This window comes from Triturus cristatus, chromosome 12, assembly GCF_964204655.1.
Source record: "Triturus cristatus chromosome 12, aTriCri1.1, whole genome shotgun sequence".
NCBI lineage: Eukaryota > Metazoa > Chordata > Amphibia > Caudata > Salamandridae > Triturus > Triturus cristatus.
The window spans coordinates 102048189-102064133 of record NC_140595.1 but is presented as its reverse complement, the minus strand read 5'-3'; the positions used below and the strand labels follow the sequence as shown (position 1 = coordinate 102064133).

At 43.2% G+C, this 15945-nt stretch overlaps 1 protein-coding gene across 9 annotated transcripts in view; it reads right to left on the bottom strand.

Annotated features, from left to right (window-relative positions):
• The window catches only part of LOC146772742 (immunoglobulin lambda-1 light chain-like), a 365210-nt gene that overhangs the window by 195893 nt on the left and 153372 nt on the right, over positions 1-15945 (bottom strand). For 2 of the 9 annotated variants that reach the window (XM_085636778.1, XM_085636783.1), the window contains exons 1-2: positions 6435-6512; positions 6004-6323 (exon numbers count right to left, since the gene is read on the bottom strand). The exons of the other annotated variants lie outside the window; for them this stretch is intronic. In XM_085636778.1, coding sequence (XP_085492904.1) covers positions 6004-6323; positions 6435-6483 — 369 coding nt within the window. In that variant the 5' untranslated portion in view covers positions 6484-6512. Of the gene's footprint in view, positions 1-6003; positions 6324-6434; positions 6513-15945 lie in introns of those variants that run through there. 9 annotated transcript variants of the gene reach the window in all.

The following is a 15945-nucleotide window of genomic DNA, read 5'->3' as shown; positions in this document are numbered from 1 at the left end:
CTCTCACCTCATGCTGTTGACTGTAGATGCATGAGTACCGCCCTCTGGACTAGGTTGTCTGGCTTGACAATGCAAATGTCTGCAAGATGCATTGTCACCCATACTTAAGCATATATATGTAGAGTTGTCTTTGGCTCCTCCACACAGGAGTTCTACTCTCTCATGTCATGCTGTTGGCTGTTTGGGATATTTTCTACCTCTAGTGGAGTCTTGAATTGCCATGGGTGGGGGTTATTTTAGATTTAAAAAGTACACTTAGGTAAAATATATTAATTTCATTACATCTTACATTCATTGCGTACTTAAAAAATCCCTTTTTTCTATTTTTGCCCTTGAAGCATCCCTTCTATGCCAGTCTCACCCCATTGGGTGGTGCCTTTGCTGAGCAAAAATAACAAAAGTAGAATTCAGAATTACCATATTGGTGTTACATAATCCCAGTTTTTCTGTCCCACTCTACTTGGTGCTTTTTGGCGCTATTTTCATGAAAATCTTTAAACATTCATAACTCCGGTTCTACTGTTTGGATTTTTGACTTTTTGGTGTCAAATAATTTACTAAGATGTAGTCTATTTTTCTAAAATAGTGTAGATTTTTTCCTGTGCTTTGTTTTCACTTTATTACTGTTTGTGTGCTGCATAAATACTTCACACATTGTCTCTCAGTTAAATCTGACTACTTTTTGTGCCAAGTGTTAGAAATGGGATTTCTGGTTGGCTAGGGCTTGCGCCAAAGCCAGGCAGAAACCACCACTCTAGTCAGGGCAAGGAAGTTACACGCCAAAGATAACCCCTGCTCACCCCCTTGGTAGCTTGGCACGAGCAGTCAGGCTTATCTCTGAGGCGATGTGTAAAGCGTTTGCGCGCGCACCCAGCAACAACACCCAAGGCCCACCAGAAAGGAAACTCCACGCAAGGTATTATATAAAAATAGCCTTTGTATTATAGTAAAACACATTAGATAACAAATACACACTTTACAATGTGCCACTGGCACGGGGAGATTTTACAAGGGAATTATTTACAGGGGACAGGGCTTCATGGACCACTGTCAGGAATAAGCACTTGTAGAACTAGCACTTCGTAGGAATTAGCCCTTTAGAACATAGCACATACAATCACTGTAGCACCAATTTAGAAGATATAGTGCACAACCAGTAACCACTGGTAACAGAAAGTACCACCTACGCAATCCTAACCACCCTAGGAAAACATCACGCAGGGAAACATGAACACACTAGCATAACTACTACTAGTAAAACAATCTCCAATGCATAAACACAGTTTAGGAAGGAAAATATCCTGAAGACATTGCGCAGGCGCAAAAGTGCATATATAAAAATCACCAGGTGCCCTAGGCGAGGGCACAACACAAGATAACTGTCCTCAGGCCAACTGGCCTCTCAGGGGTGTAGAAATGACCAATATCCAATAATGTCAGGGCGCGACTGCGCAGGCGGCGCAAGCCAGGCGCACAATGCACAACCTAAACGTTGCAGCTGCCCACTAAGTGCTGGGCAGCTGGAGAAAATGAGCTTGGGCACTACTGTGCCTTTGGAGCCCTCTCTGGGCTATGACAATGGGCTGCCTCGTGGGCTCAATCAAACAAATATGGCCCCCAATAATGTTGGAGCGCACCAGCGCTCGAAGAAAACAATGCGGGGTGTTGGAGCCCCACGAGCGCTCTAAAATAATATGCCCCCACGATGGAGCACGCAGGGCGCTCTGACCACGAAATGCGGGCCTCGTTGGAGCCTCCCGGGGCTCGGAAACACTCACGGCACCGCGTGGGAGCCTCGTGGCTGTTCTGTGGGGACTCCGCTCCTCTGCCGGCAGCACTTCTTGGTCGCCGGAGCGCGGGGTGGGCTCCCGGCGGCTCCCTCCGTAAGCGACGTCCTTCCTGGAGGCCCCGATCACGTGGGCCACACTCCCTCCGTAAGCGACGTCCTTCCTGGAGGCCCCGATCACGTGGGCCACACTCCCTCCCGCTGGACCAATCCCAGCGTGGCAGGGGGATGACGCGGCCGGGACTCCGGGCTGCGGCGGGGATTTCTCCTTTCTCTTCACCGAAGCGCGGGGTGGGCTCCCGCCTTCGGTTGGCAATACGATAAAGCAAGCGGGGTGGGCACCCGCGAAGGCTGGCACAAATATGCGGGGTGGGCTCCCGCAAAAATAAAGAGATAAGCGGGGGTGGGCACCCGCCAAGAAGGGCCAAGTCCAACACCAAGCTACCCAGGATCACACACAGGTTAATTTAGTGACTTTTTGTGATTCATCCTACAAGGGGACTGTGGTTGTTGCTTGGCCAGGGCTCACACTACAGTCAACAAACAACCCAGTTTCTCACCGGCGATTGTTCAGGTCTTACAAATAACAGCCACGTTCTTTTGAAGTCAGTTGTTGATAGAAGTAACTAAACAATGCATTGTTTTACCATATACAATACCTGTCCATGAGCATGGTACTCTGGTCAACCAGTTTTGACATGTTGCATCCTGTTGAAATTCCAATTCACAGATCCTATGTGCAAAGGGCTTTGGTCTCTTCTACTTAATACGTCTGGATCCACATCTGAATCCCAAATGCTGCCAGGCAGCAAATTTTGTAAAATTCCCTGCATCGGTGGCAAACAACCCCTGCTCCAGAAATATGCATTTCAGTTGTACAATCGTATGTCCTCACCCACTGTCAGCACTGCACTGGGTATGAAGGTGTAGCCGGATTAAAAAAATGATTGCTTAGACTGTATAGCTCATTCTGCTAAAAGGGAATCTATGCACATCTATTAGTTCTGTACAGATCTGGGATATTTGGAGATCTACCTAAGATCAGACATTGTTTGGGTTGTAGAAGCTGGGATCTGAACCAAAGCTCTGGACATTTGCCACTGGACACTTCTTGTGATTATCACACCATGTCCCTTTCTGCCTCTACATGTGGCTATTTCCATGATGAACCAGGGTCTCCCCCTTTTCTTAGGGCAGGCATTGTGAAAGCTTCTGCATCTGCTGGAGATATTGACTTTGTCAATGTTTTCCTTGCCATGTTATACATCAGTGCGGCTACTGTGCAGCATGGTTGAAAGTAAAACAAAAGGGCCAGCGCTAACCACATTTTTCTGCTTTCAGCCATGCTGCACAGCAGTCAGAATGCTGTACATCCAAAAATACCACCACAAAGCTAAAATATCTCACATAGGCGAGACCCCTAGGCCTTGCCAGTGCTTGTTCTTCTGCCGCTTGCTAGATTTGATTTTTTTATATCTGGTCTCATGTTTGAAGGAGGTCCCAGACACAAAAAAAAGTTAATTCAAAGGGCTGCACAAGACCTGCGACCTGCCTGAAATAAGCAGACATTCTGTCACTATGTTTATCAGAGGATATGCCACCAAAAGGGATGTAAGATGGCTGAGCCAGCAGCCAACCAAGTGGCTCAGCCATCAGGAAACCAGCATCCTTGCATCTGAATGGTGCCTGGGCTGGGTGACTGCCACATGTTTTTGACAGCTTTCCCAATACGCCTCAGCAGTAAATCAAGACCTGAGTTTTTTCTTGTGTGACTTTAACAATATTGATTGTGAAAGAAGTATTAGGTAATCAGTTACAAATAATGTCTCCTTGATCCAAAGTACCCTCACACGACACTGCACGTGACATCACCAAAAGCATCAGTGATAGCACAGACTGTCACATCAGGAATGATAGTCATGATGAGTGTAACAACAAATAGGGCTATTTCTCCTCATCCTTCTCCTTAGACATGGACAAGTCAAGGCTGTGCCTGGATCAAGGCATAAGCCCGGCTCTGCCTCAGCTCGAGGGTCTTTTAACCCGTCAAGCTGAGAACGAGCCAAGCCTTCTTGTGAATTCGGCCCAGAGAGAAGGGGTCATAGAAAGGCTGGTCTGGATGCAGTGGGGCTCCTTGTAACTTTGTGTCTTTTTCCTGAAAGAATTCTTCTGCGAACTTGCTTCAAGGTGTGACAATCAGGGCACAAGTCGGGGTGTTGTCGCTGGTGCACAGAACCCCCCGCTAATTTTAGAGAGTGGACTCTTCTCACTTGAGTCAAAGGAAGGGACCCTGGGACTGGAGGGGTCCTCCTTCCTGTGAGGCTGCACAAAGACAGCTCTGGAGGGGCCAGCACCTGTGTTTGGTTTGTGTAGTGTCTCTTGCCTGCTCACATCATGTGTGTGCTCTGCATGTCGTACTGTGCCATGGCGCCTAAACCTCAATTTACCTCGAATTGTTCTAGGCAATAAAGGTGCATTTAGCACCTCGTTTTATTTCGAGAGATGCGTCGCTCTGAATTTCCTAATATTGTATGCAACAATCTGCTCTTCAAATGTCACCGGATCCTCTCCCCTACTTGCCTGTGAACCTTGTCTTGTTGCGGAAATATTATAAGCCCCTGGACAGCAAGAGAATAAATTAAGTGTTTGTGCAACAAATACTTCTTTAGAGCTGGACCAGTTTTGGAGGCAGAAAAATTGGTTCTTTTCTCAAAAATTGTTTTGACTTTTCATGCCAAAATAAACCTTTTTTATACAAAAAACTGTGAGAAATACAGTTGTGATGGGACGGGGGAGAAAAAAGGTAGAAAATGAGAAGCTACATTTTATTTAACATCTGCAAAGTGGCTCAAACATGAAACTATCAGCCAATGCCCAGTTTTCAGCCGACGACATGTGTCGGCGTGGAGACGCCAGGGTCTTAATATTCCAACATGCAGAGTGATGTTGGCTAAGAGGCCAGACCTGGCCGAAGGTGTCACATGTGATGTGGAGCCACTTGGCAGATAATGTTGGTTGGAGCAGCCAAGACAACGTTTAAGTAACTGCTCGCGAGTCAGGCGCACACCTGCGGTTTTGAATGAGTGCGCATCCCACAGACCCACCCTTGGTGCTGCACCAGTTGGACCGGTTGAGAACCACCACTGAGGCTCCGCCTTGGTTAAGCCAGCAGTTCTCACATCAGAGCGCTAGGCCAGCAGAGAAGTGAAACAGCCCTTTCACTGAAGTGAGGCATCTTGCAGGCCTATGGCATAGCTTTCTCTGACATCACTTCCTGTGATATCACTCCGCGTGATGAGTTTGCCTATCCCAATCAGTCCCACCACTATTGTTTTTAGCACTTGTGCCCTGGTGGTAGGTGCATTTGTTTAACACTGTGCACTGATAAAGCGCTTCACAATTAATCACAAGGCTCTGTCCTTTATTGCTAAACTGTGGAAAGGAGGAGCTATGTATCCAGTAATTGACATGCAAGTATGTAAGCATGACACCCCAGGCCAATCCCAGCTTCCCTGCTTTACCAAATTGTCTGATCTCGGACAATTAATTTACTTGAGATTGACTCTTTTTACTTGATAATCACATTTGGGAGGCCTCCATCTGATTCTGTTCAGAATGTCTGCTGATTAAAATCCCATCTGATATATTCTTTAAAATACTATATAATGTTGCTCCCTCACAATAACAATATAGTCTAAATAGGAGCGCGTCATAACTGACGTCTCTGGTTCACTCATAACCTTTGTGAGGACATGGCGGGGGCGGCTCACATAGGTTTATGATCTCAAGTTCACGGCCTATTATTTCTCATAAATGGCAGTGAATGAATACAACTGTATCATCTAACACACTGAAGTAAAATGATTATTCACGATAAAGGGACACACGTTGTTGAATTCTGAAGCCCTTCTGGTATCATGCTGAACTTTTGTTGCACAAATGACTTTTACAACAGTTTTGATTGCTCGGCACCGGATCAGACTTTGCTCTCCTTCAAAAAAATGTATCGATTTCTCATCCCTATTCCTCGGCCCCTGCATGGACATAGTGCACAATTAAATACGGAATGGTGTCTGTTGATTTTGTTTGTAAACAATTAATAAAAGTCCTTTGCACACTTTTCTCTCCTTTCCTTGAAACTTTGACTTACTGTCTTGAGTATGTTGTTCCTCAATTGGGTTCATAGGTTTTTGTCAGGCTCTGTGTCACTGTGTTTATCCGCTCACACTGGGGTACCACTTTGCACAGTAATAGTGCGCCGCGTCTGTCGTCTGAGCATCTTTTATAATTAGCTGGTACCCGGCTCCGGCGCTGCTCACTGTGGCAGTGAAGTGATAAGATGACATCCCGGGACCATATGTAGGGTCGCTCCAGGCGTGATAGTGATACAGAATGAGCTTCGGGGCTTCTCCTGGGATCTGTCTGAAGAAAACTACATAATCGCCGTCTTTCACCCCAACCTCACAGCCAATCACGGCCCTTTGTCCAAGACTGACCTCAACCGTGGGAGCTATCACAGGTTTCTGAGCCTGAACATCTGAAAAGTGAGGGAGAGAAATACATTTATGAACACTAGCTGTGTAAATACACATAGTTATATGCATGACTGCCAGAAAAGCCAAACCTACTTCAGATCTTGCATACTTACAGGGTGTCCACAGCAGGACACAGAAGGCCAGGGTCTGCAGCAGCCTCATTCTTTCAGGTCCTGGGGCTCCTCTCTGAACCTTGAACATAGAGATGCACAAAAGGCGAAGTCTGACAAGCTTAATATATGCTTCAGTCCCCCAGGGGGACCAAGAGGCAGGGATGCAAATATGAAATTCACTTAACACATCACTGGACCAAACAGGAACTTAGAAACTGACTATAGTCACCCATAGATTTCATTTAAGGTGTTGCTGCATTCGAGTTGAACATTTTTGCTGCTTTGTAACAAAAAAACAAAAAGTCACATTTAATTTCTTTTACAAGCTTGTCAGTTCTGTAATATTGGAGGACGCATTTACACAGCCAAGTGACACTCTCGATTTGAAAGTATTAAGGATGGAATTCAACAACCTACAAAATGACAGAACATTCTTTCTGTAACATTGAGGACACACTAACATTTGTCACTCACAAACTCTTCGGAGATCCAGAGCAGTGGCCGTGCATGTAGTAACAACTAAAGATATTTAGGACGGACGGAGAAGCTCTACTAAACTCCGTGAAGATATGCCACAGTGGACCTTTCAGAGGGTGGACATTTCATCCTAGGAAAATGCTGGAAAATGTTTGGCAATGATAGCACACTTTGTGCATTATCCCCCACCTCCCACTTACATATAGCAACAAACAAGATACACAGCTCCGTCCAGACTGCGCATTCTGCAAATCTTGCTATTCACTAAACTTGTGTTGAGCTGTTTTCGGTCGCTTGGGAAGACTCCACTTTGTAGGGATGAGTTGGTGTTTGCTTTGTCTGTTACAGGAGGAGAGGATCTTTAAGCTACAGACTGCAGGTTCGAACTGGGTGTTGCTTATGAAGAAATAAATCAAGCTTCAGAACATTTAATAATCAAGAAAGGGAGGTGCTTATAAGAACCTCCTTTAGAAGCCTGCAGTACTTAAATCCACACAACCTTGTAATACAGGGATCAGTAGTGCCCTGGTGCTGTCTGAACTAGACATTTAATTTGGGCAAGACCCAAAATATAGAACATGGAAGACTCAATGTGATGTAAATATCTTTTGAAAGCATAAACGGTTGATATTTGGAAGCTAAACTTAGATATCTCTTTAAAAGTTTCATTATTTCAAAACATCCCCACAGAATCTCTTCTCTGTTCTGATCCTTTCCTAGTCACCAGTGAATACCCTCCATGTCACACACCACTGGAGACTTTTGTGAAGAGTTGGCCTCATTTTCATCTTTAAAATTCAGGGCATTTATAATTGTATCAGATGTGCACGAAAACATTCAGCTCCATCACTCCACATTGACCCACAAGAGAACACGTGGCCTTGCTGGTCAGTGTGCTCAGCGGCATCAGAAGAATCAGCAGAGTGTCTGCTGACTGTACTCAGTCAGGCTGTCGGATGAATCTAGCCTAAGAGCACTGCGGAGAGCCCTCACCTTCCATGACACATGTAATGTTGGCGCGAGTTCACAGCTCACTGGCTAATGGGGCAAAAATTGTTCGTGGGAAGAAAGTTCAGTGGGCACCCAATTTATCATATATGTACTTTTCTGCTTGCCCATGTGCCTTGCGTCATGGTTTGGTATTTTAACACTTCATGAATGGCTAATGGTACTCCATTCTTCTACGTAAGAGAAATATATGTTTCCATATGCGAGAGGCGCTAACCAGTTGTGCCATCCTGACAAGAGGCAAACACTTCTAATCATAAAATAAGTTATACACCTTCACTTTCGGGTCAAAATAAATCCTTTACAATGCCACACCTACCTGCAGCTATTCGGGGACTATTATAATGCAGAGCCGCGCATTACAAAAGTGCATTAAAAAATCAGTGCACTTGTAAAGCAGCAACAGGAACCTCATCACCACGATGCCTTCCAATAGTCCATCCTTAGATGTTATACAAACTGGGGCTTAGATAAGAATGTCTTGACCAGCCTGTTGAACACTGTCCTAGATAGGATACCATTCTGATCTATATTGACAGTGGTCAAAACATGACCCTGTATTTTGTCTGTTCTTTAGATGATCACAGTTCTGTTATGTCATGTTATGCGATAATATGTTATGTTTGTTTATTGTAAAGCGCACACACGCAGAAGCTTCTTGCCGCTTGGATCAGTTACTGGGTGCAATGATGGAGATGTTACAAATTGTATAGCCAAGGGTTTAGCTTTTTTCTAAACATAGACATGGAAGGTTGAAAACGTAGACATAAAGGAAGTTTGGCTGCATAGACTGATCTTTTCCAAGTATGTTCTTTGCGAGTAACAGGAAGTAAAGAAGGAATTGCCCTTCTGACCTTTAAAAGCGAGGAGCATGATACAAGCTGAATTTATAAACTAGGAAAGGTGCAGACAAGAATATAGAGATTTATGAATTATGGTTAGAGATTTAAATTGATGCAAGTTTGGTGAGATAGGTAGCCACTTCTTGAAGTCAGTGATAAGTCTGGCTGCTGTGCTTTTTTTTGAGCTGGAGATGATTCAAGGATTTGTTGCGCAAGATGAGATAGATACTATTACCATAATCCAGCCTAGATTGCATAACGGCATTGATGATTTGGATATGGAACTTAGAATCAATGGAAAGCAGATTATGCTGAAGAGTTTTCGAATAAAAATAAAGGAACTACTTACCGTCAGAGATCTTGAGATTGAGGACTAACTTCTCATCCTAGATAACTGTAAGGTTATGGACAGTTTTAACTGAATGGGGGCGAGGAACTGGCCAGTGAATGTCAGCCCAGCGAGCAGATAAGAGGTTGGAAAAACACAACTCAGATTTTGATGAGTTCAGTTTTAAAACATTTGTAGACAACCACCAACAAAGGTTGAGTCAGGTGAACTCTGAAACAATTCTGAAGAGTTATTTAGCCATATTAGGAGCATTTGTTATTCTGTTGGTGTAACAGGTAATGTGCTACCTTCATGGCCTCTTTGTATTCCAGTTATTGGTTTTCAAATAAAACATGTGGATCCACGGTGTAGCTTTTCCTCCAGCTCCTTTCGGCACATTGAGTTGCTAGTTGGGCCACATGCATCAAAGTGAGGAAATGCGATTCCTAAATTGCATGTAGGAATCGCAAAAAAATTGCGATTCCTAGACATTCCTTAATTGCGACTCGCAAATTGTGATTTGCCATTAAGGAATGGCTACCCATTCATTCCTATGGGCCTAGAGGCTCCTAGGAATTAATGGGATTGCATGCGCAATTTGTGAGTACCAAATAGGTACTCGCAAATTGCGCAAGCAATTTGAACGGTGCAAGGGGGCCAAAAGGCCACCCTGATGCATCCCAAAAAAGGTAGGTATGCCCTTGTGGTGCACACACATGCCCTAAGGGTGTTTGTGTGCACCACAATGTACTTTGAAAAATGCATTTATTTGCATTTTTCAAAGGAATTGCAAATTACCATCAACTTGAAGTTGATGGTAATTTGCGATTTCAAATTGTAACAACCCAATTTGCGAATGCATAATACATCACATTTAGGGAATCGCAATTTGTGTTTCCCTAAATGCATTCACAATTTAGGTAATCGCTAAAAATTGCGATGACCTAATTTGTGAATGCATGTTATTTGATGCATCGCAAATTGCATTTTACCGGTCGCAAACGGGCAGATTCTGCGAATCGGCCTGTTTGTGACGGGTAAAATGCTTGATGCATGTGCCCCATAATGCCTAGTTATTTAATGGACAAAAGATTTTCTTAATGTGTGAGAGTTCTAGGAGTTTTAATAGACCATGTGTATCGTAAAGGAGAAACCCGATTGACCATTTCAGCTAATGCAGCGTTAATGATTGAAAAATTATGTTTAGGATTTGATGGACAAAATCTATTTGTGCAATTAAGAAACTAGTTTTTAATCATTTCACAAAAATCAGGGGGGTTTATCTGGTTCCATTTGTTATGGAGAGAAACCGTAGTAATGCTTTATGTGGGAGTTGTACTCTGCCATGAGATTTCAAATGGACTGAACAAGTAGTTTGACCATTTTAGGGTAAAGGGATTGGACGTGAGGTTAAAATTCTCAGACGCAATTATATGGTCCAGTAAGTTCCCGGGCTCATGTGTAGGAATATAATTGTGTGGGTGCTGACCTGATAATATTGGATTTGCAGGAAATGATTCTGCAGCTTCGGCTGGTGAATCTAATTTGAGATTAAGATCACCAAGAAACAAGGCAGAATTATGGAATAGTAAGAATTGGTATAGAAAATTAGAAAGAACAAGCAATTCATCATGAGGTGTGTAGGGTGTTCTATGATGGAGCATAGTGAGAATGGATATATTTTTAAAAGTGAATTAGGCAATGAGAATGGCCACAGTAATAGCAGTAAATTTGATATGCTTATTCCAGACATAATATTAGTTGAGTGTGAAATCTATGACTATATTACTACCTACTCCAACTGATAACTGTATGATGTCTGTGAGAATGGATCCTTTTGTCTAGTGTCACTTGAGCGGTGAAATTTGTAGTTATCGCACCAACAATTTCTTCTCCGCTCAGGAATAGGTTTAGGGTTTAGCTACAGGGTCAGATTCTGGATTCATTATATTCATTATATAAGGGAATACATATTCAAGGGAGAACACTGTAGATAAGTAATTGGAGTATGTTGTGATATGTTACCCTTTTGGTGCATCTCTGACGTGTTCTCTTTATTTACGCTCTAGTGTAAATTAGCTCTCAGCAAAGACTCTTTTTGCAAGTTTGAGTGATTGTGCACTTAGCACGTATACTAGTTACTGTTAAAACAAAGCTAAAATGCATCATAACCGATTCACTGGCTAAGTACATGTATGTCAAGTTCCCAACTCTTTCAGGTCTTGACTTGAATAAGGTCTCATTTAAGGTCTTATAATGATTAGGGCTCCCTTGGGGCAGTGGGTTCTTATAATAGCTAAATTGTTTTTATTAATCTCTCTTCCTACAGCCTTTGTTTATAGTTCTGACTATAGGCAAACATGGCAATTTCTGCCAATGAGCAAGTCTCTCAATTTTGAGTGCCTTTGAATGTGGTTAGCTTATATCCTCAGAGGTACCTGTTAAATAAAAGTACAAAGGTGGCAACCTTTCCTCCTGCAGTACTGCAATTTCAACAAACAAACAGATAGTTGAACTGGTTCATGAAGCTGTAATTCACAAAAAATTGGCTTTTTCCATTTCCTCCTAGGATTTCACCGCTGACTGGCAGTGACCAGTGTAGGTTCTGGCAGAAGGAGGATTACCACGTTTAGTGGCAGAGCCAGCAAATATCCAAGAGATGCAACCGTCTCCGTGTGATTGTTGACAGTGTTAAAGGAAGCTTCTCCCAGGAGTCAGGAACTGCTGCCTATTAAAGAAAGACTTATTCCTCATATACCTGGTAGGAAAAGCCCCTTCTTGAAAGAAGTACCCAATCCCAAACCTCATCTAGTCCGTCTTGTACATCGTGCAAGGATCAAACTTTGCATTCCAGTGTGTGGGTAGAAGAGAATTGGTGGGATTTGACCTGGATAGTTAAAATAATGCAGAATCAGTGGAATAAGAAATAGTAGAGATCTGTGAAAAGATGTTTCAATTTCCAGTGGACTATTGTCCAAAAAATGTCTTACCTGTAAGAGATGGAGCCATGTATATGAACCATGCTAAAATATGCTATGCAGTTATGACAAGAGGCATGTTATAAAATGGTGAGGATTATGTATGCCACTTATTGCTGAAAAGATAATTTATTGTGATGTCAATGTTAAGGAAACTACGCACTGTCCAACCATAGAAGCCGTTTCTCTTCAAACCTCTACAAGAATTGATGTACTAGTTCATGTCACTCGACTCATATTCCAATGTATTTTTTCAGATTTTGATTTGTCAACATAATAGTCTTCGCGTTCCTTATCTTTTTCCAATTTTATTTATTTTACTTTCTTCTAAGAGAGGAATAACATGTTTCATGCTTGTGCTACTATTTATTTGCATATTGTGAATTCTATAGTTGTCCTTTGATGTTGATGCAATATTACTGGAGGGGTCTATATTTATCAATTCGAAAGAAGCTGCCACTGGTCTCCAACTAAACATTTACTGACCTTGCATGTGGCAGTTCATCTTTACTGGTAGGCACATTTATGTCAAAATGGAATGTTTTAATGGTGTGTCACCCAGGGTCCAAGTACCAAAGTGTATGCATTTTCCTGGAATCACCTCCAACCTCAAAAAAGAAGTGTATGGTCTACCTTACATACCTCTCAGTTCATCGTGGTGATTTATTATCTTGAAGTGTGAATATGCTGAACCAGAAAATCAGCGAAGAGCCCGCTGATCCAGAACATAATACCTATTTGTTTCTAATGAAGTACTACAAAGAACAAGCATTTGCAATGCAATAGGTCTCGCATTTATACGAGTTTGAGCTATTGGCATTGTAAATGACAATGCTTTTTATTCAAGTTTGGTTTTTTAAAAACATAAATAAAAGGCACTGTCATTTACAATGCCAATAGCTCAAACTCGTATAAATGCAAGACCTATTGCATTGCAAATGCTTGTTTTTAGTTCTCGCTGAGCCAGCGCATGCTCTGCTCTGCGAGAAATCTAGTGTGTAGGTTTTCAAAGTGCTGCCACAGGCTTTTGGCCTAGCACTTGCGTTCACGGGCGCAGTGGCCATGTGGGTTTCTGGCAAGGCTCATTAAGCCTTGCGTGCCTCAATGAGCTTTCACTTTCGTGCTTGTTTTTCTTCATGTTTAAAAGCCACTTTCAGTAGGCTCCTTTTTAGAATCGTGGCATTCCGCGCTTTTATGCCTGATTCAAATTAAAATTTGAACAGCCCCACTTTTTTCTTTTTTACTCAAACAAAAGTATTTATTTTTTAATACATCACTTTATGTAGGGCTGTGGTGAGACTGAATTTAGAGTACATTTTTTTTTTTTCTGCAATGTGCTTGCTTTTCTTAGGTAACTCAAAAGAGGAAATGGTCTGTAGCATATGCCGTGAGTTGAAAAGTCATGATAAAATAACACGAAGAGAAACAATTGCATTATGGATATTATCGTAATGAATTAAAGTATGTTTGATTTACCAACATTACATATTTTCTTAGACTGCATAATTACATACAATAGTAGTCGAGTTAGAAGAGCTCTTGCACACTCCAGGGTTCGGTGTCTAAGTTATTACAATATTTTTTTTTCTGCCCCTAACAATGTTGCTTTTTCTGCTGGTTCTTCTCTCGACGTCAAGCACCAAACCCTGACCCTTGTGTGACAGTAAGCACAATAAAACTGCATAGGGCTCCTGTTTGCAGAGTTCCAAACCCTCGCCCCTCCCGCCTACTCATGCAAACACAGCTGCTTCTCAGAAGCTTTTAAGCAGTGATACAGTCACCATGCCACCTTGCCTAAACAAGCATTGGCATAGCCAATAGGTCTTGCCTTTGGGACCTTATGTGTTTAGCCATGCAACTGTTGATGTTGCACCAAGGAAAAATACTTATAAGGTCCCAAAGGCGAGACCTTATGCCAATGCTTGTTTAGGACTTGTGCCTGTTTAGGCCCAAGATTCCTCGCGGCTTCAGAGAAAGGGAGACATGAACCGTCCCAAGTATAAAGATGAGGCAATATCACAGGTGTTACTTCTTGGTGAGTCTGAGTGAACTAGTAAAACAAACTTCACAGAAGCAGCATAATACATTTGACTTTTGAAGGCAAGTCTAAATGGTTTTTTTCCCCCAAAAGTAAAATGACGTGAATTAAGAAGCATGCATATTTCACATTTCTTTGTCTGACTAGGGGGAAAATGACGTGAATTAAGAAGCATGCATATTTCACATTTCTTTGTCTGACTATGGGGAAAATGACGTGAATTAAGAAGCATGCATATTTCACATTTCTTTGTCTGACTGTGGGGAAAATCAATCGGAACCCTTATTTTAAATGCTCTGTCTTGTGTTACTAATATTGTCTAGCTTTATAGCCAATGGCGCTTTACTTTCTCGTACCTGTATGTGCACTTTTCTCACTGGTGAATTGGCTGTAAATCATACCAGGCCAATGCTCGTTTGGGCGGCTGTCTTAAATGCCTCAGGTCCAATTTTATAGTGATTTCATAGGATCACGTTCCTTATCATCAAAAAGATAAAGGTTTTTCTAAAGCAGCGGTATGTCTTCCAGGCTGCAACTAATGGCTCCCAAGTAAACAAATGCTAGCTCTACATTTATACACACCTTATGTTCGGGGTCTGTGCACAATGGTGCACGGCACAACTGCTTGTTTTTACTCGCTACCTACAGTATCACTCAAAGCCAAAGAAATGTCACACATGAGCACACCGAAAACACAGAACTGTCATACAAAAGTAATCTGAAACCTTGGAGGTTATGTAAATGTATTGTCTGGATTTGCTAAATAATACGGCCTAATACAGATCTGAACACCAGCGGCCGAGACCAAACGCTAATCACAGTGCACCAATTTGACGTCAGCTGCTACCCCTTTGTGCACCGCGCGCATGGGCACGGCCTCACTACTGCCGAAGCCGCGCAGGCCCGACTACCAGAGGCCGACTTCGCCGACCGTGGCGCAGCGGGCTTGACAGGCTGACAAGCTCACGTAAAACGTGCGCCACATGGACCGACTCACTCACCAGCTCACGGTTAAACTCACACCAGATCCCGATTGACGCAGAAGGTTCACTCGGCGCGCACGATAATCACTGTCGGCGTCACTTGCTGAGTCTGCTTTGCCGTCTGCAACCGCCCTGCAGCTGCAAGAAGCGTAAGGCGTGTACGTCAGAGTCAGAGCTGTGTCAGACCGGCGAATCAGCAGGGCGCGAGCACAGGATGTGAGAATCCATTGAGCTGTAGTAATGTTCAGGGCTGCCCACCATGCCGATTTAGATTTGTGTATTTACACCTTACATATGACTGATTTGTTTTTTACAGATGTAGTAGGTGACAGTCGCATGTAGCATTTGAACTCGTGTGGGGATGCGAAATTGATTTATTTAAGAGCTATACCGCATACACCAAACCGACCTCTCAAGGTCTTCAGCGGAATGTTGAGCTCAGCGGTGCCATAAGCACCAATATGTTGAGAAGGATCATGGCTGGCTGGTTATCTTTATCAAGGGTGATGTGTTCATCATTTATAGTGCCCTCCAGTCTGTCTCTGTTCGTCTTACAGGTTGTAAATCAGATTGGATCCCATATAAACAAGCATTGGCCGCACGCGCGCCTCGCGCTTGAAGTTTAAAAAAAAAAGAAAAACAAGCCCGGCGGAGCGTGGCGCGCGCGCGCGCTTGGGGGCGGGGGAGCGGACCCTTTGAAGTGCTCCCAAAAGGCGGATTGCATGGAGGCACGATGCACGTGATTGTGCGCGTGCTAGCCATGCAATCCGCTTTTTGGGAGCACTTTTGAAACCCGTATGCTATAGTCTCGCTTTGCAATCGCTTACGCGATAGCAAGGCGAGACCTAAAAAGGTGT